Here is a 26,065-nt window from a genome sequence, read left to right as displayed (position 1 = left end):
TCTGAAAAAATGCAAATGTTATTGATCACAAATATTTCATCTACTGTCAATGGTGAATGCAGTGGATTGGCGGCCGATATGTGCTCCAACCGCCATGCAGTACACAGAGTTTGGAAAGATGAAATCTCACAGCTCTCCTGCAGCTGGGATTTTGGGTGTGATTTAAGTTCTACCAATGAGAAAGACTTGGGCAAGACCTGGAGTGGGACCTGGATCAGAGGAAGAGAGGCAGGGCACAGGGCATTCACTATGTAGACAGAGACTGTAGAAGAGACAAGATGCTATGGTGCTGGCAACCGTGGTGGCAGCTTTCCAACTGGATGGGCAGCTTTCTGAAGTTAAGGCTCCTCTCCTGGGGGAGGGAGCAGGTTCCCTGGTGGTTCAGTTCTGTGTGGACTTTAGGAGCTGCTCCTGGAAGCTCAGCCTTCCCAACAATTCTGCAAACCATATAACACCTTTCTGCCTAAGCCAACAAGAGTGCGATCCATTACACATGACAGAATCCTGATTCAGACACTCTGCCTTCTAAGCATAAGAGTGGTAACAGCACTCTAAAATCACACTGCAATTCTGCACAAGGTGAAGCTCCTGCTCTCACCCAGGTTTGCTGGCATGTTCTTCATGAGGCTTCTAGACTCACAGAAAGTATTCTATGATAGATCATTGACCCAATCCTCAATCCTCTCATGCATGGCTTCCTCATCTAGGGGACTTTGGCATGTCATGTGATCTCCCTGTGAGTCAACACAAGAACTCCCAATCTTCTCATTGCTAAATCACTGCTCTCTTCATTGTATCATATTGCCACAGCTGTTTTGCAACATGACTAATTTATGAGAATAGTTCAAACAGAATGTTTCTGGAAGTGTATCTCAATAAGGTCAGTGGAAGTTTAAATCAGAAAATAAAATAGTTATTTACTGATCATTTCAAAATTAATCTAGCTCCTCATAAGCTTCTGCAGTTGAATTTATTTGTCCTTAATTCTCTAAGCTTTCTTCTGTTGCTCTGTAAACAACATGAATAGAATAAATGTTGCCCAGGCTGGTCTCAACTTCCTGAGCTCAGACAATCTGCTGCCTTGGCCTCCCAAAGTGCTAGGATGACAGACATGAGCCACTGCACCTGGCCAACTTCTTACCTGTTAAGCCTTACAATCTTCACTCTACAGTCCCTTCTTATGAGTGAAAAAAAAATCAGTAAACTGAAAACTTCATTGGAAGAAACTATCAGGCACTTCAGAAACTGTAGGAGGTTGGGTTTTTAAAATAATTTTTAAAGGTTTATTGAGAGGAACTGGTTTTCATACTTTCCCATACAATAAAATCAGGTGGCGAAAATGCAGAAAGAGAATGCAATCAGGTTAGGTTTGAGCAGAACATAATTTCCTCTGTCTGTGCTAGCCATTCTCATGAAGGTCATCAACAAACAAAATGGGCCACCTTCTTTTTTTTTCCCCTGAGACAGTCTCGCTCTGTAGCCCAGGCTGGAGTACAGTGACACAATCTCAGCTCACTGCAACCTCTACCTCCCGGGTTCAAGCGATTCTCATGCCTCAGCCTCCTGAGTAGCTGGGACTACAGGCAAGCGCCACCACACCTGGCTAATCTTTTGTAATTTTTTTTTTTTTTTTTTTTTTTTTTAGTAGAGACGGGGTTTTGCCATGTTGCCCAGGCTGGTCTCAACCTCCTGAGCTCAGACAATCTGCCTGCCTTGGCCTCCCAAAGTGCTAGGATGACATGAATGAATCACTGCTCCTGGCCAACTTCTTACCAGTCCATCTAAACGACTCAGTACCAAAGGCCTCCAAGGACAATCATTTTAAGTAATTCATTTTACATTTCATTCTTTGATAATTTAATAAGAACAAAATAGAGAAGCCTACATTCTGCTGAGGTTATTCCTTTCAGTTATCTAAATTTATCTGCAATTCAAAATATCAAATGATAAATTTAAAAAGCAAGGCCACAAGAATCAATTACCTCTGCCTTCAGGTATCCAAAGACAATATTTCAAACACTCAGTCTACTTGGCTAGAACAGTAAGAGTCAATATGAGAAAACTCTGTATTATTTGAGTACAGAAATACCCACTGTGTTATATAACAGTGATGGAGGGGGCAGGTGGTGTCTGTGTGTCTGTGTGTGTGTGTGTGTGTGTGTGTGTGTGAGGGATTCACAAAAGCAAGCCTGAAATGAATAACCAAAGAAAATGGTTATTAAGAATGCTATTGGCTTATTAGTATGTACTTTAATCATAAATGAGGTTAAAAATCCTTACACCAGCCTATTCTAGAATTGGCTGGGATCGATTAGTAACAGCATCAGCAATAAATGAAGGATTACATTTCCTCCATTCCAAGGAAGAATAAAAACTCTGTATTCTGTAATGAATATTAAGAAATATTTACGCATACAGCCAGGTATGTCTTAGCATTAAATAAAGGAAAAACTGCAAGGTACCACTGCTGCAGAAACACTTGTTCAAGGCTTGCTACTGCCTCTAAGGCTGATGTTAGATTCTAGAGTCAACCTGTAAAATAACAATCACACATGTAGTCAAATAAGCCATGAAAATAACTTGAGTCACTCAAAAGTACATGCTTTTGTAAACATGACTATCTACGAACACACCATCTCTGCAGCAATCTCACATACTCACATTACCTCCAGCCTTTCATGGTTGGCTCTCTGTTACATCACAGATTAAATAGCTGCTTTGTGTTTAGGGGCCACGCTTAAAACAACAAACATGAAGCATGTGTTCTACCTGCTCCCAGCATATAAAACTATAATAATCAATAATTTCAGCAAAACAAGTATGATGAATGTGTATAACTCCACTGCATATGACAAGCACAGTACCATGTGTCTTAAAAACATTATCTAATTTAATTTTCAACAAAACTCCTAGATATTATTATCCCTTACAGGAAAATTTGACCATGGTCACATGGTTCATGAATGGTGAATCTGGCATGCAAATCCACCTTTGGCCATGCCTTTCTCAAATTTTCTATAATGCATAAATGTTCTGTGAGAGGTATACAAGGTTCTAGAAATAATACTGATGGTATTTCTTCCTAAAATTTAAGTACATTTTAAAAATACTACCAATAGTTATTTCAGTGTTCCTATCTTGATACAATAATCTGCTCTTAAAAGGTGGCAACCCATACCAGAGAATGACAGCTGTAGGCCAGACCGCCCGATGCTGTATCACACACAGCAGGTGACGCACACTCCATAAGCAGGCAGTGTCTCTATGGAGAATAGCAAGGCGCACGGCCCTCCTCATTGAATGTCGGTCTGCCTTCTATGCCTTACCTTGTCAATTAAGCACATATACATATGTGTCTGTAATTATTTCCCTTTAAAAATTTTATTTAACCTTTCTAATTTGCTGCTTTCCTTGTTACATTAGAGAGCAGAGTTTTCAAATGTCAGTGATGGTGTACAGCATTTACTTCCTCAAAACACCACTTTATGCCATTGTTCATTCTGATCCAGGTACAGGTGAGCTCCTGTACATGATGATTTTTCAAGTATTCAAAGGTTAACTCCATTTGGGTGGTGTTGCATGGCACCACTGCCACCTTCACAATTGGCAGATTAATATTTGTGAAGAGGGCAGGTCGTGTGTCAACCACATGCTCATGCCTGCCGGGCTCTTTCCTGAACACCTGAACGAAGCCCAACCCCAGGCCTTTCGGTTAATCTCCCAAGACTCCCCTCTGCCCGTCTAGTTTTGGACTATTCACCTGAAGCTTTTTACTTTTATGTCCTGCCTCTGTGCCTCTGCTCATTCTATGCCCTTGTCTGGAATGTAATTTTCTCTAAATACTTATTTTGCACAAAACAAATCTAACAGAAGTTTTTCACTCTATTTGAAGACAGAAATTATGAAGTACTTTGTCTCTTAGGTGTCAAACAATATCTTCTAAATTTCACTTTCAAATTTCAATAAAAGCATATATAACAATAAAAACAAACAGGATACGAAAGTAATTTGAATACCAGCATCTTAATCTACAAATCCGAACAATAAGAATCAGATAGTAAAAGTCTTGTAGTCGAGTATCATTGACATGGCTTAGATTTTGAAGAACTTCTGCTAATACAGAGTACATGGTCGGGGAAATGAAAATACAATACCAAGGGCTTTCCCCCAATTCCCTTCCAAAGAAAATGGAGATATGGGCAAACCCCAACTAATGTCTCCCACCCTAGAGGGCCAGGGCCGGAGAGAAGCACGAGATGCCCAGAGAGATGCAGGGCATTCTGGCAAAGGATCAGGAACAAGAGGAATTTACATTCGACGAGGCCAAGGTTGGTTTACCCCAGGCATAAAGGGCAGTAGTGACAAGGGGCAGGGCGGGAAGAGCCACAGTGTGCACCTAAAATGGATGAGGGGCACACACACAGATCCAGAGAGCTGGCTCTGTGTTCCAGGCTCACCAAGCACAGAAGAAACTGGGCACACGTGAATTTCCCACTAGGCACTCACCCTTCTCTACTCTACCTGGGCTTCAGTACCTCCCAATATGTAACATAAATGTACCTTCAAGAGCCTCCCAACATGTTTAAGTCATGAGAAGAAGACCCGAAGCACTGTCAGGCAAAGGCAGTGATCTGAGCAGAATCCAGATACGGACCTGGGGCGAATGTCAGGCCCTGCCACACCTGAATCTGCTTCAGCAAGAAAAGGTGACAGGCAAAATCATGCCCTGCTCAATGCAAACAGTTCATAATACAAAGTGAAAGGGAAACTGCACTCAGGAGAGGACCGGCATTTGTAAATTCATGACAGAGTTCAACACTGATACCATCTGCCTTAAAATTCAATAAAATAAAAATTTTAAATGAAAGGATGAGTTAAAAATAATATAAGTAATCTAATAATCCATGAATATTTTAAAGCAGAACTAACTCAAAAGAGAAAGAAATTGGAGCATATCTAGGGCAAGTCTCTCTGAATGTGGATGAAATAAACCATGTAAAGGTGGGATTTGAATTCAGTGGACAAAGGAAGACTCTGGTAATAAACAGTGCTATCCAGTGGGAGAAAAAGAATCACATCTCACATCAAATTAAATAAAGAGAGGTGGATCGAATGGTCTGCATGTGTGTGTGCATCAAGTAGATGAAGACATTTAACAGCATATTTGTATAACATTGGGGAGAAGGAATCTTTTAAAAAAAAAGAATAAAGGAAAACACTAACAGTTTACATTACATAAAAATACAAAATTTTCTATGATAAAGATGATAAGGCCATATCATATGATAAATAGGATAAAGATGATAAAGGCTCATAATATAGGGGATAAAATCACATCCCTCATAAAATACTGACTTATAAGCTGATGAGAAAAAAGCAATCGGCTCAGCGAAAAAACAGGGAAAAGTTGCAAAACTAGTAATTCTTAGAAAATGCAGTGGTTAGTAAACATACAAAGATATGCTTAGAAAGGGCTGGGCATGGTGGCTCATGGCTGTAATCCCTGCACTTTGGGAGGCTGAGTTGGGAGGATCACTTGAGCCCAGGAGTTCAGTATCAGTCTCTCTGGGCAACATAGTTGAGACCTCATGTCTACCAAAAAAAAAAAAAAAAAAAAAAATTAGCTGGGCATGGTGGTGTGCCCCTGTAGTCCGAGCTACTCAGGAGGCTGGGTGGGAGGATCACTCGAGTCCAGGAGGTTGAGGCTGCAGTGAGCCATGATTGTACCACTGCACTCCAGCCTAGGTGACAGAGTGAGGCCCTGTCTTAAAAAAAAAAAAAAAAAATGCTTAGAGAAATGCAAATTAAAGAGCTAAAAAGACAGTATTTTTTTATTATCCTATTGGCAAAAATAAGATCAAGGCTCTTCACCACTGCTCAGGCTGTGTAGAGATGGGCATATTCAAGAGTGAAATGTCACAGCACTCAGGTAACTGGAGACATCTATTAAAATAAAAATGTGCGTATACTTTAGAGCAGCAATAGTATTTCGAAAAACTCATTCTATAAAAATAAAACCACAACTACATAGGACTATATGAATAAGGACTGCTATTACAGCATTACTCATAAAGAAAATAATTATAACCTTGCTGTGCATTAGTAAGACAATATTTTAATATTCCAGGACATGTCCTTCCTGTGGAAGGTCATGTTGCTCTTAAAATAAGTTAGATTTGCATGTATTGACCTGGAAGGATGCCTATGACATATAAAATAAAAAGTAAAGGTACAGAGTACTGAATAGAATATAATCCAATTTTTATTAAAAATATAAAAATGAATCCTATACATATTTACTAGTAAAGAAAAAATGTACACACTGTTAACACTGATTTCCTCAAAGGTGGTACTGAGGGAGAAGAAAGATTAATATTTTTCTTCACACATCTCCATTTTGTTATTAGTATTCCTAAATATTACTTCATAATTAAGAAAAAATCCAATACATTAAATCACCAATCTATTCATATTTAAATGTCAATGAAACACATCTAGACTTTAAGTCTGTACTATATTTTCTGAGACCCTACAGTTTTAAAAACTTGTGCAAAATTAGCACTTTTACTCCATGCCCTTTTGTTCTACTAATGAAATTGTTCATATTCCATGTCACCCTCCTATTCACAACTTACAGTCCAGCTTTTTTCTGCTGGACTGAATTTTCTTCAAATTCTAGTTACTTGATGTGGCTTTGAAGTTCTGAAACTGTACTCAGAAAAAAATGTAGAACAAAACGACATAAGGTCCCTGCAGAAACGTAGCTGGTGATTAAAACTAAGCAGCAGATGCTTCTATATAAGAACATGTTTATTTTGCACTTCATAAAGGCTTACAGATAAAAATATTCAACAGTACCTAACAACAGGTCAAAATATGGGGTGCAAATACAGCAGTGCCTTTTAAGTTGAAGTTGCAGTTTCCTTATTGTTTATATTTGAAAACATCCACAAATGAATTTTAAATAATCCTAAGAACTCTGAATCTGAGGTAAAGAGCTCCCAAAATATAAATTTCAGTCCTACTCACAAGTATCTAAGTTATTTTTACAGAGAAGACCTCAATGACTCTTCTCACGCCACACTAATTTTTCTAGTGATTTTGTGCTGTATGGTTTGATACCCCAAAAGATCTTCCTGAGTTTAAAGAGCATTCCTGTTCCTAATTTTCCTTTTATTAGACTGTAACTCTTGTCTTGTCTCATCCTTTGGATAACGTCGCTAATAGCTCCATGCCGTGTACACTGTGAACCAGTTCCTCACGTGAGAATTGCAGGAGGTTTCTGCCTGATGGAGGTTGCTGAATTGGATTTGGATCTTCACAAACACACATATTTCCAGAAGTTTAAATCACATTTTGAATTGTGTATCACTCTGAGTTGAACGCTAAGTTTCTGGGGTGAGTTTCATCCACAAAACTTTGGTGTAGTTGTCATTCAATCGTTTTCCATTAGATTTCTATTGCCATTGTCACCGTGCTTACCTATCTGGCTTAATAACATCCTTTATGATCAAATATCTACTTATGTTTAACCCAGCAAGATTCTGGAAATCAACCCAAAGCTTGCAGGCACCTTGTTTCAGACGAGGTAATGAAGTCAGTCTCCGAGTGAAGAGGCTCAATCAAGACCCCACAGAAGGGGCCGGGCACGGGGATCACACTTGTAATCCCTGCACTTTGGGAAGCCAAGGCGGCCAGATCACTTGAGGTCAGGAGTTCGAGACCAGCCTGACCAACATGGTGAAATCGCGTCTCTACTAAAAATACAAAATTAGCCGGGTGTGACGGCACGTGCCTGTAGTCCCAGCTACTTGGGAGGTCAAGGCAGGAGAATAGCTTAAACCAGGAAGCGGAGCTTGCAGTGAGCCAAGATCGCACCACTGCACTCCAGCCTGGGCAATAAGAATAAAGCTCCAACTTGACGAACTTTCTGACTTCTTCGGAATATGACATCATGCAGATGGCTTCCTATTTTGCCTTGAGTAATGTGAATTCCAAAATGATCAGACACCATGATCAAAAGGAAGCAGAGAAATGAATGCCAAAAAGTAGAACTTGGGCCTTAGGGGCTGGGCTCGGTGGCTCATGTCTGTAATCCCAGCACTTTGGGAGGCTGAAGCAGGCGATCACCTGAGGTCAGGAGTTTGAGACCAGCCTGGCCAACATGGTGAAACCCCATCTCTACTAACAATACAAAAATTAGCTGGGCGTGGTGGCAGGTGCCTGTAATTCCAGCTACTTGGAAGGCTGAGGCAGGAGAATCACTTGAACCTGGGAGGCAGAGGTTGCAGTGAGCCGAGATCGCACCGTTGCATTCCAGCCTGGGCGACAAGAGTAAAACTCTGTCTCAAAAAAAAAAAACAAAACAAAACAACAACAACAAAAGAACTCAGGCCTGTGCTGTGCCCAGCTCTGCATCTGCTCTGCCACTGCGCCTTTCAGCACTCCAGTTGCAAATAACTTTTCATAAGACTTGTACTTTGTTTTTTTCAGAACAACTTCATTTTATTCTCCAAATAAAAGACGGCTGAATCTTCTGAGGAAAAGTAAAAAGAGGGAAACATCATCTTTGATCATGCAGTGAGCTGATCCCAAAATGTGGACAAAAAGCAGAGACTTGACGGCAATGACTCTGAGAAACAGAGAATGTCACAAGGAGACAACTGGGCTCTTTATAAAGAGGCAATTTCTCCTCTACACATTCCCCCTTTCATCTAGAGATGGCTGCGGCTCCCAATCATGGCAAGAGCTGGGCTGTCTTTCTTCCACCAAATGCTCTGCTAGCTGACAGAGCCCAGGGAGCTGTGAAAATAGAAACGGGAGGGAGAGGCTGTAAAGGAGTTACCTAAGGCAATACAGTCTTAGTTCACAAACGCAAGAATTTCCAGCTTACACTGTCCCACAGGGAAAAGCTAATGTCCAAGATAGGCCAACGGGTTTTAATTCCTACTGTTCCAATTTTTTGGAAGCCAAAGGTTTTTGGACATTAAAAAAAAAAAAAAAAAATAGACTGCAAATGCCTGTACTAGGCTCCTTCCACCAGAACTTCTCCGACAAAGAACTGTGTGGTGAAGCAGAGATGTCCAGGATGAACACCCAGAGGCCCCTCCAGAATTTACAAAGAGGCGCATGTTTCTCTCCACTGTCAAGGCCAAAAAACCTTCTTGCTTTTATAACTGCAACCTAAAAATCCTAAAGGTCTAAGGGAAGCTTATGTCCACATTGTTGAAATCTGTAAAAACAGGGGTCAGGGAACAGAGAAGCAGACACAGCTCTTTAGATTATAGACTGTGTGTCTAATGACATAAATGTACATTTAAACTATGAAAAAAAGAGTACTAGGTGTGAGTGAACAGATAATGCTGGCTGGAAAAAGGGCACATGAGAGGACCAGGTTCCGCATCAAGCGTCAAATTAAATGCTGGAGACCCCTGTCCATCATGCTATCATGGATGCTAAAGTGAGGTCTGTTCAGAAACTGCTTAAGAATCCTCAGGAGAACGGCCCCCCTCCACCTGGGAGAGGGGCTCAGTATCAGAGCATCTGTGGCGAGAGAGCTGGAAAAGGGATCTTAAAGAATCTATACCTCCAACTTCCGCCCTTCCCTCTCCGTTGTAGCTGGAGAACATATGCTGAGCGGCTGTGACCCTAATATTAGAGCCATCAGAGCAACACAGAGGGCAGCACAGGCACACACAGTGACACTTGGGCTGACACGGATGTGCATACACGGAGTTAAGCCAATTCCAGTGGAGTCTGCACGTGCTGCGCTGCCACACTGCTCACCTCCAAGAGGCGACAATGCAAGAACTTGTGGTGCAGGCAAAACAAAACACATTCGAATCACAGACATTCTATTTAGAAACCAACAGCATTAATTAGGCACAGATGTTAAGTGTGTTTAATTATCTCTTTTAAAGATGTTTTCCATGGATGCTTATTGGTATTATACGACAAACACAGAAAGAATCAGATAAATCACCCTCAAAGTAATGGCATTTGCTGTTTCAGAACAAGAGAAACAAATGCCACAAAAAGAGGTCTTTCCCTGATGCTGCTTGAGAAGCCTGGGCCACGCGCTGCTCATGAACAATGTCTTTCATTAGAAAGCTTGTATGCGGCACAATATATCATTACACTGAGCTGCCTGTGTTTTTTCTGATTTTGCCAGGCCCCAGGACTCAACTTTTCAGGAAAAAGATCTGACGGGTTTATTTCAGAGAGAGTTTTCATTTCGAAGCCTTTTTCTTGATTGGGAGTTTTCAACACTGGGAGGAGCCAGAGCTGAAAAAGTTATTATCTTTTCATCTATTACATTATATGTGTCCAATGAAACAGATCACTTTTAGGTCCCCAAAAACACACTGGTTTGTTCACGTTTCTGGAAGAGAAAGATCAGGCCCACAAGCCACAACTAAGATATGGAGATGCCACTGTGTCAAAGAGGTTCAAAGTATTGCACCAGAATAATGTTAAGGCTGGCACTGGAGTTTCTTATTCTCTCACCAGCGAAAGGTCAGCTAATCAACCAGTCCAGAGAACAGCAGAGCTTAAAGGGATCTCAAAAACGACCCCCTCTTCCTACCTCTTTTAACAGAGGCAGGAGGCAGAGCTGAGAATGAGATGTTACTGGTTGGCTGAAACATGACGCTGGGAGTGAGATATTGCTGGTTGACAGCAAAGATGAGGCTACCGCCTTCCTTCCCCACGTACCTTAACATCAGTTATTCTGACTGAAATAAAAATATCCGTGAAAGTGTAACAGGACTGAAGATCATGGATGAGTTAGATAATATCCCAGTGTTTAGTTACTGAGTTCCAGCAATGAATGCTGGCTTGCATTTCTGCCCGGGTGCTTCATCTCATGCCTATCAGCCTGGCTGCAACCAATTCTGTAAGTGCCCACTGACGCAAACAGAGCTTAAGAACCGGGTAACCCCATGTCGGGATCCAGGTGCTTTTTGGGTGATCTTACCTTCTCTCAGTTGTCCTTGAGAACCTCGTCAGAGAATGCTCTGCAAGTTCTTTGGCTGTGGCTGAACCAAGAAGGACTTTTGAGTTCTCATTAGATGACTGTCTAAGTCAAACTGAGTTTCAATCAAGAACTCACTCAGTCAAGATGGAAACACTAGGTGGCCTCCGGAGCTTGGAGGGTGTGAGTTGGTTTCAAGTCTTGCTCAAGCGGTAGGTGCTGGAAGTGGCTGAACCATCAGCGACTAACTGCCACATAGTCAACTCTTTAGAGAGGGCAGCTTGCCAGAGAAGTGCAAAATCAGACAAGAAACCAGCATCACCAGCTCTTGTCTGACTTCCTGCCAAATGTGTTGACAGGCAGAAATGTTCTGATGCCTGACTTCAGTACCATGCCATGTTCTCATTGGTGTCCATTCTAAAATTTTGAAACGTTTTCTGATAAGGGATTATCAAAAAACATTTGATATGGATTGGATTATCCCAATCCAAACTGTTAGATCGGGAGGTAGGTTTGTAATCACTGGAAAATCAAAAAAGAAACATTCTGTGTTTAAAAAAAAAAAAAAGGTGACATTAAGATTGAAGATGCAGGATGCAGCATAGGGAGTCCTAAACTGCCAGGACATATGCGGAGCTTTCCTAGAATATCAGGGTTCATGCTACACGGTCTGGCCTGTGTCTCAGAATATACATAAGAAACACAGCATCTCATACAAGAACCTGACCTGTATCTCAGAATATACGTAAGAAATGCAGCATCTCATACAAGAACCTATTTGGAGCCACCACAGAAACTCAGGACTTGTCTTTTACCATTTATCATTAAAATAACGTCCATGTGAAGCAACACAAGTTCTGACTCAGATTTTCTTCCAATGACAGACAATAGGGAAGCAAGACAGAGGCAAACAAACAAAAGCAGACACAGAGGCCACCCAGAATGGCCTCACTACTGTTTCAATAGGGAACCCTGCAAAATCTAGTTTTCCTATTCTCCTTCTACCTTTACTTAAAATTCACATCCTTTGGTGTCCAGAGGGTAGAGCTCTGGCTATCAAGTAATGATCTTTCTGGTGCATGTATAGTCCCAGTTAGTCAGGAGGCTGAGGCAGAAGAATCTCCTGGGCTCAGTAGTTCAAGTCCAGCTTGGGCAACATAGTGAAACCCCATCTCTAAAAATAAATAACTAAATAAAATAATGATCTTGATGTTCATTACTCAACAGTGAATTGTGGGGCCAGCTACATCTGATCTTCATCCTTCCCCAAAGGCCATTTTATGTAAAAGTCATAAACAAAGAAATAAGGAATTACTTGGAGCAGAATTGACAGGAGAATCACAACTGAATTCTGAAAAATCTCCTCTTTCCAATGTCGTGAAATTCATGATAACAGAACATCAGATCAAAAGGCTCAGGGGCTAGCCAGTGATCTTGGAGGCATGTAAAAATTAGGGCCAACTGATCAACATTCAAAATCCAGGAAATCTGATCTAAAGACTGTTTGATATTTGAGAGACACCTAAAAATTCAAAATCATTTCCTAATATCCAAGAATCTCAAAGTTAAGGACACTGATTCCTGATTGGGTAAATACATTAGTTAAAGCAAAAAATATTGTTCATAAATTTGTCTGTAAACCATCTAAATTTCAGATAATAATTCCCATTGCATTCACTTTGGGAATACCTTCCTCTTAAATGTCACTGTTAGTAAAGCTCCCTGGGCTAATACACTGTGTGCTTCTCCCCATCAAGAGCAGAAGGGAATGTCATACATCAGCCAAATTCAGGTTTTCCACTCTCACCCTTTTTTAATAAAGTAGGTTATGTCAAGGCCTTTTGAAATAGCTCATTGGTGCTTTCAATAAGCAGGCACACCCCTGGGCCCGGAGGAATGTGTCTTTCTCCAGCGGCTCCTCCCCTCGGGAGTGATTCCAGCCTCTCCCACTGCATGGGAGTGACCTGTGCAAGGTGGTGGGTTCGTATTTATTAGTGTGCACTCCTTGCATTAATAAATGCTAAGATTCAAGGAGCATCCTAGACAGGGCTTCTTTAACCTAGCAGGATAGTTGGCTAGAACTTGCCCTTTATATGTAAGTGTGGAGCTTAGCAGTCCTTTATGCTGCAGCATGGCAGGGACTGGGTACTGTACAGAATGTTCCTAGTGGTACGGTGGTGCTAGTAATTCAGGGTGATCTCAGAAAGGAAACAGCAGAGCCTGGCACAGACATGAAGAGTCCCATCCCCACCAGGAGCCCCACACATAGTGATTAAGTGAGAAGCAAGCACAGCCCTGGTGCCCACCAGACTCACGGAGGGGTGGCTCTGCTGGTGACCACCCTGCCGTGGCCCTGCACATCCCCCAGCTCCTTCTGCAACCGGGCGTTCTTCTCCTCCTCCTCCAGCAGTTTCCTCTTCACAGTGCGCAGCTCCTGCTGGGCCTCACACTTGATGTCATTGGCCACCACCACCGCGGTCTGCAGATCTGCCTGGAACCGCCTCCATTCCTCGGTATCCTCCTGAAAATACCAGAGCCCACCCCTGTGTCAGACACCTGCCAGGGCTGGTGCCTGGGCAGGGACCCCAGAGTCTCCATGTTGGTCACCAAGAAAGAATGCCAGCAGTGCTTGGTGAGGCCCTGCTTTCACAGTGGCTCACTGTTGGAAAAGGCACTGGTGGGAATTACACCTTCAGGTTATGAGAGTTCTCCATCCTGACACCAAATGACTGCTTTGATTTTACTTCCTGACAACAAGAATTTACAGTTCCAGGGCCCACCATGCCATGGAAATGTTCCAAGAGAAAGCAGGATAGAGAGAGTGATCTAGACCTCGGAGGGGGTAATACACAGGAAGATGGTGGTGAAGGCTCCCGCCCACATCTCACCTTCATCTGCTTGGTCAGAGTCTTTAGCTGCCTCTCCAGGTCTGACTTCTGTTCCTCCAGCTTGATCACATTACCTAGAAATAAATAATTTAGACAGGGCTTGGAAAAGCTGTGAGACTCTTAAGAGAAGATAAGCTAGGTAACAAAGAAAGCACAACTCCAGATGCCACAACAGGCATTCAAATCTATCCCTTCTACTCTCAATGCAACTTTTAGCAATTTCAATTTACCCTGCAAACCAGGGAATGGACACAAGAGGCTCCTCTGAGATAGAGAACAGGATGATCTGGAAAATATGTGGTGTGTATTGAGGTTACAGTCTCAGCAGACAGGATGCACAACCAAATAGCAGCACTATGGGAAGAGGCCTCCACGGCCACACACACTTGCACACCGAGCCCGGCCTCCCTCGCACTCACACACAATCATCCTGAGTGTCCCTTATTGCTGTGAGATAGAGGCTTTCACATAACAGAGCTTATGACTGCTTATTCCTCCTGTGATCTGTAAAGCACTTTCTAGAGTCGTAGATCTCAATCACAGTTAAGCCTCTGAATCGCTGGTGAAGCTTTTCAAAAGCACCGATGTTCTAGTCCCACACTCCAGACACCTGCAGGCAGAATCTCCAAGGGCAGACAGAACCCGGGGATGTGTGCATTTAACATCTTCCCAGGTGGCTTGCCTACCTCTCCCTACTTAAGGACACCTGCAGCCCCTCGTTCTCCCTGCCTCCAATTCTCTCCATACAGCTATCAGTCATTCAAGTTTAAATCTGATGGTGTCAGTCACTGAGCTGAAATTCCTCAATAGGTCCTCATGCTCTAAGCTAGAGCATTAGTTTTCTATGAAGGATGCAAATCAGAATCGCCAGAGTAGGCTAAAAAGATGCCACGGACAGGTCCTACTCCAGCAGTTCTAGTTCTAGTGGGACTGAGAGTTTGTGTGGGGAATCAGTGCTGCACAGTAGAAAACACTCCTTAACTTCTCTTTATTTTTCAGTCCATTCCTTTCCCATCAGGATCTTATAGGAAGAAGTGATTGGTCTAGGCTGGATTTATGTGTCCCTGGGTCTCTGTGCAAAAGCATATCTTAACAATACCTCAATATCCTTTTAAAAAGTTTAAAAGTTTTTCAAAGGATGGTTTGTATTATTGTCAGTCTTGGATATATGATGATATAATCACAGGGGTGGGTCTAAATTTTGCTGTGGACATTAATTATACACTGGTTTTCTCGGTGTGTCTGTGCTGACTTTTAAGGATTTAGGGACAATACAACCCTATTTTCAATAGCAAAAGATCACAACAACAAAAACGAACAGAACAGAACTTGTCTTCTTTGACTTTTCTTCTCAATCACGGTGCTGGGTTTGGAAGGATACACTGACGATGATGGCGTCCAGGTTTTCAGTTGTATCCTGAGAACAGCCTGGATGGCACCAACACTGAATGCTGAGGTTCCACAGTTCTACTGAGCGTCATGTCTAGCGAGAAATGGGGCAGGTGCTGTCAACTCTCACTCTAACCAACTCATCAATGTCTGAAATATATAGTCAATTCTAATAATCATGGTAGTTGCAGAGAGTTGCCATGCACACCAAATCAGCAAACACTGAACTATTGTACCTAGGAAAAATACAGGTTAGGTTCCTGCAAGCCTCTGGTCACAACATTCTCATCAACTAAAATGCTATTTGCATTATATAGACTTATCTGCCAATGTCTCTCTATAAACAAGCCAGGCTCATCAACCATGGAAACCGACTCTTTCCCATTTCCCTCTTCCCGAATAACACTGAGCAAGTATTGTCAAATTCTTCTTCAGCCTCCTGATCTGCAGAACCTGCCTTGTCTGCAAGGTTAACCTTTCTCACATCTTATGGCCTTTTGAAACTTGGGAGCCAACCAGCACTAGCCAAGAAGGGTAGTTACCATTTTCCTGACCCTGGGTGATGTGAACAAACATTGCTCTGGTTTTCAGCCACACAACAATATTGCCCACTGCTTTTTAAAACTGGCTGTCATCTCACAAATCCATGAATTTGGCTGATTTTAGCACATCGCTTTAGCATGTCTCAGGGCAGTCTTATATACATATTGTCAAGCTTCTCCCTTTCTCTGATGCATTGTACTGGGTTTTTTTTTTGCTTGGTTTGGTTTTTTTATTTTTTACAGATGGAATCTTGCTCTACTGCCCAGGCTGGAGTGCAGTGGCACAATCTTGGTTCGCTGCAGTCTCAGCCTTTCAGGCTCAAGGGATCCTCCCACCTTAGCCTCTGGAGAAGCTGGGACTGCAGGCATAGGCCACCACATGTGGCTAGTTTTGTTTTGTTTTTTTTTGGTCAAGACAGGGTCTCACTATGTTGCCCAGGCTGGTCTCAAACTCCTGGGCTCAAGCGATCCTCCTGCCTCAGTCTCCCAAAGTGCTGAGATTACAGGGATGAGGTCACTGCACTTGGCCTGATGCACTGTATTGTTGATTTAATAACACTGAACTCACGTGCAACAGGACAAGAGCTTGCGTCTGCATGAAGCTTCCCTAACACACGTGTTTTCTCTGTAGGTGCGTCTCAACCTCACTGTGCTTGGGGACAGTGGATGGCACTGTAGCACTGCACTCAGAGCCATTTTAAATAGCAAAGTCACCAAAAACAAAAATAAGCACAAAAATGTTAAAAGCATGGTATTAAGCAGACTGTAACAAAGACGCATGTACAGTATGAAAAGGCCAAGTGTCTCTGTCTGATCTGAGTTGGGAACATAAGCACTGGATGACACAACCTTTTCACTTCTCTGTGCATGTCTGAAAATGACTGTGGAAGTGCTCTGTGTATTGGGGTTAAAATACATTTTATCAAGCAGGTGAATTCACAAATGTGAAATCTGCGAATGAGGAGGATCGACTGCACGGGGTAGGGAAATTCTCAGGTAACTGACCAAGCTATTCTTAGCTATTCTTAGTAATGGCTGGTGTGACTAAATGCTTTGTGCATTAAATCTGTTGTTACAAAAGAAAACACGTAAGATGTGACCATTTGATAAGGCTTATTTGGACAAAGAAGATAATGTTGAAACTGTTTTAAAAATTTCTTTCCCAATTCAAAGCAAACAATGAGTTGGTAACTAAGCCATATGCTGATGTCTCTTCAGCAACTAAGTGGCAAACGTCTCTAAGTTCCTTGATATCCTCCCACCAATGGGACACATGCGGAATTGTTTTCTCCCTTAGACCAAGAGCACACATTGTTCATCCACTCTGACACCTACCATCCATCTCTATCAGATCCAAGAGACAACACAGTGTCAGTACTCGATGACTGGCAAGCAATTTCTTCTGAATAACTGTCTCCTACCCTGCAGAATATCCTTAGGAAGGGTCCCTGTGAACTCTCACAGTCACAGCTAAAGTATCCTAACATAGCCTTCAAGCTGACCAGGCTGCCTAGAGACAGCAGCAGTAGCATGGCTCACACACAGCACATCCAGCACAGCCAAAAAACATTTGCAGCTGGGTACCGTGGCTCACACCTGTAATCCCAGTGCTTTGAGAGGCCAGGAGGATCACCTGAGCCCAGGAGTTTGAGGCTGCAGTGAGCTCTGATTGCTGCAGTGAGCTACAACTGCACCACTGCACTCCAGCCTGGGTGACAGAGCGAGACCTCTAAAAAAACAAAATGAAAAGCATTTCTATTTTTCACAATCACCTACATACTGCTGACTCATGTTCAACAGTCTTTTCTTCTGTCATCCCAGTTTTCAACTGCTGTAGTCATTGATCTCCTAACCTCTAGTTTTTAAACTAGAGATTAATGATTGTTTCTTAGGTAACATTCTTCCTAGGAGATTACAGTGCACTCAAATAAGAGACTTCATAAACCCCAGCCAACATACAGTCAAAAACCCTCCCCCAGTCACCCACTGCTGCTGGTTTCTTTAGTGTCCTACTCAGGTCCATTCCACATTTCTCCTAGGCTTGACCCATTTACTTTCTTTTGCAGTGGCACGATCTCAGCTCACTGCAACCTCCGCCTCCCACTTTCAAGTGATTCTCCTGCCTCGGCCTCCTGAGTAGCTGGGGTTACAGGTGCCCACCACGCCTGGCTAATTTTTTATTTTTAGTAGAGACAGGGTTTCAGCATGTTGGTCAGGCTGGGTCTCGAACTCCTGACCTCAGGTGATCCTCCCGCCTTAGCCTCCCAAAGTCTGGGATTATAGGTGTGAGCCACCACACCTGGCTGACCCCACTTACTTTCTAGCTCACTGATGAGTTGATTATTGTGTAACTTGACAGCTCGGTGCTGTTCCACCTGATCTTCCAATTCAAATATGGTTTCTTTCATGTCTTTGATCTCTGCATCACTCTCTGATGCTTTTTCTTGCAGCTTTAGGCTGGTTCTGCTTAGCTGTTCAGCTTGGTGATCACATATCTCCTTCAGGTATGAATAATCCTTTTCCACCTAAAATAAAAGGAAGTTTCCTTGGTCAGTTTAACAACAAAATTCCCACAGTGATCTGTACACTAGAAGGCCAAGCCCCACCATGATGCAATATACTCATGTAACAAACCTGCACATTAACCTCTTCAATCTAAAATAAAACATTATGAACAGCTCCCCACAAGTCAGCAGCAGGCTCATGGACACAGCAGCAAAGACGTCATTGGCATGTGCCATTTCTTGCATTCTTAGCCTCAGAAACAGCCAAGGCTGTGAACAGTCAGAAAAACACGGTGTATGCTTCCAAATGACTGGATTCTGTGCCCCTTCCTACAAGCAGGAGGGAATCTGCACGCACTTAAATATTCCTCTTTCCCGCAGCTGGGAGAGCAGCGGTGCTTCCCTGGGAGGCACTGGCCCTGCACCGAGAGAGCTGCCTGGATGTGGCTACCCCCACAGCACATTTGCTATGGAGCAGCGCCCTCTGCTGCTGAGCTGTGAACAACGCCCCTGAAGCCAGGCTAATCTGCAAACCCCCAGGTTCCCTTAGAGATAAAATACTTGTGGTTGCAATGTTTCTTTAGAGGAATCTCTAAAGACTCTCTATCACATTCACGCTCTATCACAGCAAAAATGTGATAGAAAATGCCGGCGGGAGGCACACAGAAACGTGCACACACCAGAAGCAGAAAAGTGGCACAGCACAATCGCTCCACCTGTTTAATTTTTTAATTGTTAAACATTTTAACTGTACAGAAAAGCACCAAAAATAATCATGCACCAAACAGACTTAACAACAATTAAATGTTGTCACATTTGCAAAATCTTTTTACTTTAATAAGAATTTTTTAAAGCCTCAATCTTCCTCTCTACCTCTGAGAGTAATAAGCATTATCCTAAAATTGCTATGGGGTCATCCCTTGAATGGTTTTTCACTTTTACCATATATGCATGTGTCCATGATAATACATAGTATTGTCCTTTTACACAATGTTATACTACATTGTGCTTTTGCAGTGGATTATACTGTATCTGCATTATACTGCATTTACAACATGGTAATATGCTTTGTCCTCTACAATACTATGCTTATCATGCTCTTGCATTTTAACTGTGTTTTTGAAATGTATCCACACTGATACACATCGTGCTAGGTCATTACTTTAACTGGTGCATAGTATTCCACTGTCTGAATATATTCATTATTTTGTTACAAAAATGCTGCAATAAACATCATTGTCCCTTTTCTACAGTCCTTTAATTAACATTACTAAACAGCTGTGTATTTACCAGGTAATCTGGGGTTTGGGGTGGGGTTTCTTTGTATGCAATGAAAATTTTTTCCAATTATATTTCATGTGCAAAACCTTCTGGCTATAAGCTCTATGGGAATAGGGACCTTGTCTGTTTAATTCACCATTGCACCCCCAGTGTCTACACAGCATCACACACAGGAGGCATTTAACGAATATTTGATGAATGATCAAATATCACACTGGGAGGCAGCACAGAAGGGTCATTCACTGGGAAATTGTGACAAGGGCTAAGGAAAGGAGGAGACACCTGGAGACAGAACAAGATGGCCGAAAAGAATCCTCCAGCAATGGCTTCCCTACAGGAACACCAAATGGAACTGCTATTTACACAAGAAAGCATCTTCATAAGAATGAAAAATCAGATGAATGATCACAGTGCCTGGTTTTAACACATCGTATCAAGGAAAGAGGCACCGGAGACGGGAGGAAAGACTGTCTTGACTCTCCAACATCCCCCTCTCCCTTATCCCTTGGCAGCAACCACATGGTACAGAGACAGCATCTGTGCACCCGGGGGGAGGGAAAGCACAATGATTGTGAGATTGCACTGGAATTTGGTGCTGTCCCATCACAGCAGAAAGCAACACAGGACAGAATTCAGCCAGCACCCATAGAAGGAGCTTCTAGACCAGCCCTAGCCGGAGGGGAATCTTCCATTCCAGCGAGAATCTGAGTTCTGGCAAGCCCTACCTCTGTGGGCTAAAGCACTCTGGAGTCCTACGTAAATCTGAAAGAGTCTAGGTCACAAGGGCTGCAGTTTCTGGGCAAGTCCTGGTGCTGTGCTGGGCTCAGAGCCAGTGGACTTGGGGTGCACATGACCCAGTGAGACACCAGCTGGAGCAGCCAAGGGAGTGCTTGTACCACTCTTCCCCCAACCTCAGGCAGCACAGCTCACAGCTCTGGGAGGAGAGGGAAGAGTAAAGAGGACTTGGTCTTGCAACTAGGATACCAGCTCAGCCACAGTAAAATAAAGCACCAAGCAGATTCCTGAAGCTCCCATTCCAGGTCCTAGCTCCCAGATAACATTTCTAGACACAGCCTGGAACAGAAGGAAACCCACTGTCTTGAAGGGAAGGACCCAGTCCTGGCAGCATATTCATCACCTGCTGACCAAAGAGTCCTTGGGCTTTGATTAAACATCAGCAGTACGCACACAGTACTCGCCATGGGCCACAGACTGTACTGGCTTCAGGTGTGACCCAGTGCATTCCCGGCTGTGGTGGCCACAGAGAGAGATCCCTTCTGCTTGAGGAAAGGAGAGGCAAGAGTAAAGGGGACTTCATCTTGTAACTTGGGCACCAGCTCAGCCACAGTAAAATAAGCACTAAGCAGGTTCCTAAGGTCCCCGATCTAGGCCTTAGTTCCTGGACAGCATTTCTAGACCCACCCTGGACCTGAAGGGAGCCCACTGCTGCCCTGAAGGGAGAGACCCAGACCTGCTGACTAAAGAGCACCTGGGACTTGAATAAACATCAGTGGTGCTGCCACAGGCCTGAGGTAGTGGTAGCCACTGGTAGAGATCCCTTTGGCTTGAGGAAAGGAGAGGGAAGGGTAAAGGGCTTTATCTTCCAACTTGGGTACCAGCTCAGCCACAGTAAAATAAAGCACCAGGCAGACTCCTAAGGTTGCCAACTCCAAGCCCTAGCTCCCAGGTAGCATTTCTAGACCCACTCTGGGCTAGAAGGGAACCCATCACCCTGAAGGGAAAGACACAAGCCAGGCTAGATTCCCCACCTGCTGACTAAAGGGCCCTTGGGCCTTGAATAAACATCAGCAGTAGCCAGGCAATAGTCACCATAAGTTTTGACTGAGACCCAGTGCTGGGCTGGCTTCAGGTCTGACCCAGCACAGTCCCAGTAGTGGTAGCCACAGGAGTGCTTCACCCATGCTCCAACTCCAGGCAGCTCAGCATGAAAAGAGAGACTCTGTGCTCCGGGGAAAATAAGGAAAAGGAACAAGAGACTCTGCCTCGTAAACCGGGAAATTCTCCTGGATCTTATCCAGGACCACCAAGGTGATACCTCAAGGAGTCTGCAAGAATCACACCATTACTGGGCTTGTGGTGCCCCCTAATGCAGATACAGCTGCAGTGACCAAAGGCTTAGATCCTAACACTCAATTCCCTTTAAATACTTGGAAAGTCTTTTCAAGAAAGACAAGTACAAACAAGCCCAGACTGCGAAGATTGAATAAATACCGGACTCTTCCATGCCCAGACATCTATGAACATCCACAAGCATCAAGACCATCCAGGAAAACATGACCTCATCAAATGAAGTAAACAAGATACCAGTGACCAATCCCAGAGTGATAGAGATGTGATCGTTCAGACAGAAAATTCCAAATAGCTGTTTTGAGGAAGCTCAATGAAATTCAAGATAACACAGAGAAAGAATTTAGAAGAGATTGAAATTTTTTTTTTTTTTTTTTTTGAGACAAAGTCTTGCACTGTAGCCCAGACTGAAGTGCAGTGGTGCAATCTCAGATCACTGCAACCGCCTCCTTCCAGGTTCAAGCGATTCTACTGCCTCAGCCCCCTGAGAAGCTGGGATTATAGGCAGGTGCCACCACACCTGGCTAATTTTTGTATTTTTAGTAGAGACGGGGTTTCACCATGTTGGTCAGGCTGATCTTGAACTCCTGACCTCATGATCTGCCTGCTTCAGCCTCCCAAAGTGCTGGGATTATAGGCATGAGCGCCTGGCTGAGACTGAAATAAATTTTTTAAAATAAAGCAGAAATTATGGAGCTAAAAATTTATGACATACTGAAGAACGCATCAGTCTCAACAGCAGAACTGATCAAACAGAAGAAAGAGAGCTTGAAGACAGCCTATTTGAAAATATACAGAGACAAAATTTAAAAAGAATAAAGCACACATACAAGATCTAGAAAACAGTCTATAAAAAGCACAACTCTAGTAAGTTATTGGCTTTAGAGAGGAGGCAGAGAGAGAGACTGGGGCAGAAAGTTTATTCAAAGGGCTAATAACAGAGAACTTCCCAAATCTAGAGAAAGATACTAATACTCAAGTACAATAGGTTATAGAACACCAAGCAGATTTTGCCCAAGTAAGAAATTTTAATAAACAAATTTCCAAAAGTCAAAGATAATGAAAAGATCCTAGAAGCAGCAAGAAAAAAGAAACAAAGGAGCAGACTTCTCAGTGGAAACCTTACAGGTCAGGGAAAGAGAGGAATGCCATATTTAAAGTACTGAAGGAAAAAATGTCAAACATGACGGAGAAATACAGACTTTCCCAGACAAACAAAACTTGAGAAATTTCATCAACAGCAGACAAGAAATACTAATGGGAGTTCTTTGATCTGAAAGAAAAGGACATTAACAAACAAAAAGAAATTATCTGAACATACAAAACTCATTGGTAACAGCAAGTACACAGACTTTATATAAATAAAGAGTATTTTAACACTGTAATGGTGATGTGTCAACTACTCCTATCTTAAACAGAAAGACTAAAAGATGAATCTATCAAGAGAAATAACTACAACTTTTCAAGACATGGTATAATAAGCTGTAAATAGAAACAACAGACAACAACAAAAAGTTAAGACAAAATCAACGAAGAAACATCAGACTTAATCTGCGATGTAAAACAAAACAAATGGAACTAATAGATCTTTACAGAACATTTCATCTAATGGCTGCAGAATACACACTCTTTTCCTCAGCACATGATTCCTCTCAAGGAGAGACCACATGTTAGGCCACAAAGTAATTCCTAAAACTTTTTTTTTTTTTTTTTTTTGAGACACAATCTCGCTCTGTCTCCTGGGCTAGAGTGCGGTAGTGCGATCTCGCTTCACTTGCAGCCTCCGCCTCCTGGGTTCAAGCAATTTTCCTGCCTCAGTCTCTCGAGTAGCTGGGACTGCAGGTGCGCACCACCACACCCAGCTAATTTTGTATTTTTAGTAGAGACAGGGTTTCTCCATGTTGGCCAAGCTGGTCTCAAACTCCTGACCTCAGGTGATGTGCCCGCCTCAGCCTCCCAAAGTGCTGGAGTTACAGGAGTGAGCCACAACGTCTGGCCCTGTAACTCCTAAAACTTAAAAAAGAAAAAAAAAAAAAAAAAAACTGAAATCATAGCAGGTATCTTCTCTGACCACCATGGAATAAAACTAGAAATCACAAAGAGGAACTTTGGAAATTATACAAATACATGGAAATTAAATAATACACTTCTGAATGACTAGTGGGTCAATGAAGGAATTAAGAAGGAAAATTTAAAATGTCTTAAATGAAAATGGAAACACAACATACCAAAACCTATGAGATACAGCAAAAGCAGTACTAAAAGGAAATCTTACAGCAATAAGCGCCTACATCAAAAACATAGAAAAACTTCAAATAAACAAACTAACAATGCATCTTAAATAACCAGAAAAGCAAGAGCAAATGAAACCCAAAATTAGAAGAAACAATAAAGATCAGAGCAGAAATAAATGAAATTTTAATGAAAAGAATACAAAAGATCAACAAACAAAAAGTTGGTTTCTGAAAAGATAAACAAAATTGACAAAACTTTGGCCAGACTATGAAAATCAGACTATGAAATTCCTACATACATACAACCTAACAAGACTGAACCATGAAGAAATCCAAAACCTGAATAGACCAGTAACAAGTAACGAGATAAAAGTCATAATAAAAAGTCTCCCAGCAAAGAAATGCCCAGGACCCAGTGGCTTCACCGCTGAAATTTACCAAACATTTAAAGAAAAATAACAATCCTATTCAAACTATTCTAAGAAACAGAAGAGAAGGGAATGTTTCCAAACCAATGCTGAAGCCAGTATTATCCTGATAACAAAACCAGACAAAGATACATCAAAAAAAGAAAACTACAGGCCAATATCCCTGGTGAACATTGATGCAAAACTCCTCAACAAAATACCAGCAAACCAAATTCAACAAAAACATTTAAAAGATTATTAAATCTTTTAATGACCACGACCAAATGACATCATGACCAAGTGGGATTTATCCTAGGGATGCAAAGGGGGTTTGACATATGCAATGTGATATCAACCAAATGAAAGATAAAAACCATATGGTCATTTCAACTGATGCTGAAAAAACATTTGATAAAATTCAACATCCCTTCATGATAAAAACTGTCAATAAACTGGGTATAGAAGGAACATATCTCAACATAAGAAAAGCCATATACAACAGACCCACACCTAGACCACTCCACATGAATGGAGAAAAACTGAAAGCTTTTCCTCAAGATCTAGAACAGGATAAGGATGCCCACTGTCACCACTGGAAGTCCTAGCTAAAGCAATCAGACAAGAGAAGGAAATAAAGGGCATCCAAATTGGAAAGGCAGAAGTCAAATTATCCTGGTGTGCAGATTATATGACTTTATATCTGGAAAAAACTAGCCTCCACAAAAAAAAACTATTAGAGCTGATAGATTCAGTAAAGTTGCAGGATACAAAATCAACATGCAGGCCGGGCGCGGTGGCTCAAGCCTGTAATCCCAGCACTTTGGGAGGCCGAGATGGGCGGATCACGAGGTCAGGAGATCGAGACCATCCGGGCTAACACGGTGAAACCCCGTCTCTACTAAAAATACAAAAAATTAGCCGGGCGTGGTGGCGGGCGCCTGTAGTCCCAGCTACTCGGGAGGCTGAGGCAGGAGAATGGCGTAAACCCGGGAGGCGGAGCTTGCAGTGAGCTGAGATCCGGCCACTGTACTCCAGCCTGGGTGACAGAGCGAGACTCCGTCTCAAAAAAAAAAAAAAAAAAGACAAAATCAACATGCAAAAATCAGTAGCATTTTCATATGCCAACAGTGAACAATCTGAAAAAGAAATCAAGAAAGTAATCCCATTTATAGTAGCTATGAATAGAATAAAATAACTAGGAATAAACTTAATCAAAGAAGTGAAAGATCTCTACAATGAAAACTCTAAAACACTGACACCAGAAATGGAAGAAAAAACACACACAAAAATAAAGACACTCTATGTTTAGAGACTGGATAAGTCAGTATGTTAAAATGTCCACACTACCCAAAGCAATCTACACATTCAATGCAATCCCTATCAAAATACCAATGACATTCTTTATAATTTTTTTAATCCTAAAAGTTATATGGAAACACAAAAGACCCAGAACAGCCAAAGCCATCCTGAGCAAAAAGAACAAAACTGGAAGAATCACATTATCTGACTTCAAATTATATTACAGAGCCATAGTAACCCAAACAGCATGGTACTGGCATAAAAACAGGCACACAGAATAATGAAATAGAATAGAGAATCCAAGAATAAATCCATACATCTACATGAACTCATTTTCAACAAAGGTGCCAAGAACATACATTGAGGAAAAGACAGTCTCTTCAGTAAATGGTGCTGGGAAAACTGGATATCATGAGCAGAAGAATGAAACTAGACCTCCCCCTCTCCAATACAAAAATCAA

The 26,065-nt window shown here is 42.2% G+C and overlaps 1 protein-coding gene across 14 annotated transcripts in view; it reads right to left on the bottom strand.

Annotated features, from left to right (window-relative positions):
- Positions 1-26,065, bottom strand: part of SPECC1 (sperm antigen with calponin homology and coiled-coil domains 1) — a 310,488-nt gene that overhangs the window by 62,755 nt on the left and 221,668 nt on the right. For 5 of the 14 annotated variants that reach the window (XM_028836114.2, XM_077970533.1, XM_028836116.2 and 2 more), the window contains 3 exons: positions 18,109-18,316; positions 13,861-13,934; positions 13,288-13,493 (listed from right to left, as the gene is read on the bottom strand). In XM_028836114.2, the coding sequence (XP_028691947.2) occupies positions 13,288-13,493; positions 13,861-13,934; positions 18,109-18,316 (488 nt within the window). Of the gene's footprint in view, positions 1-6,789; positions 8,803-13,278; positions 13,494-13,860; positions 13,935-18,108; positions 18,317-26,065 lie in introns of those variants that run through there. The other 9 variants (XM_028836117.2, XM_077970535.1, XM_028836121.2 and 6 more) reach the window with 3 other exon arrangements.

This window comes from Macaca mulatta, chromosome 16, assembly GCF_049350105.2.
Source record: "Macaca mulatta isolate MMU2019108-1 chromosome 16, T2T-MMU8v2.0, whole genome shotgun sequence".
NCBI lineage: Eukaryota > Metazoa > Chordata > Mammalia > Primates > Cercopithecidae > Macaca > Macaca mulatta.
Note: the sequence above shows the minus strand (reverse complement) of the source record. Positions and strands in the feature narration are given on the sequence as shown.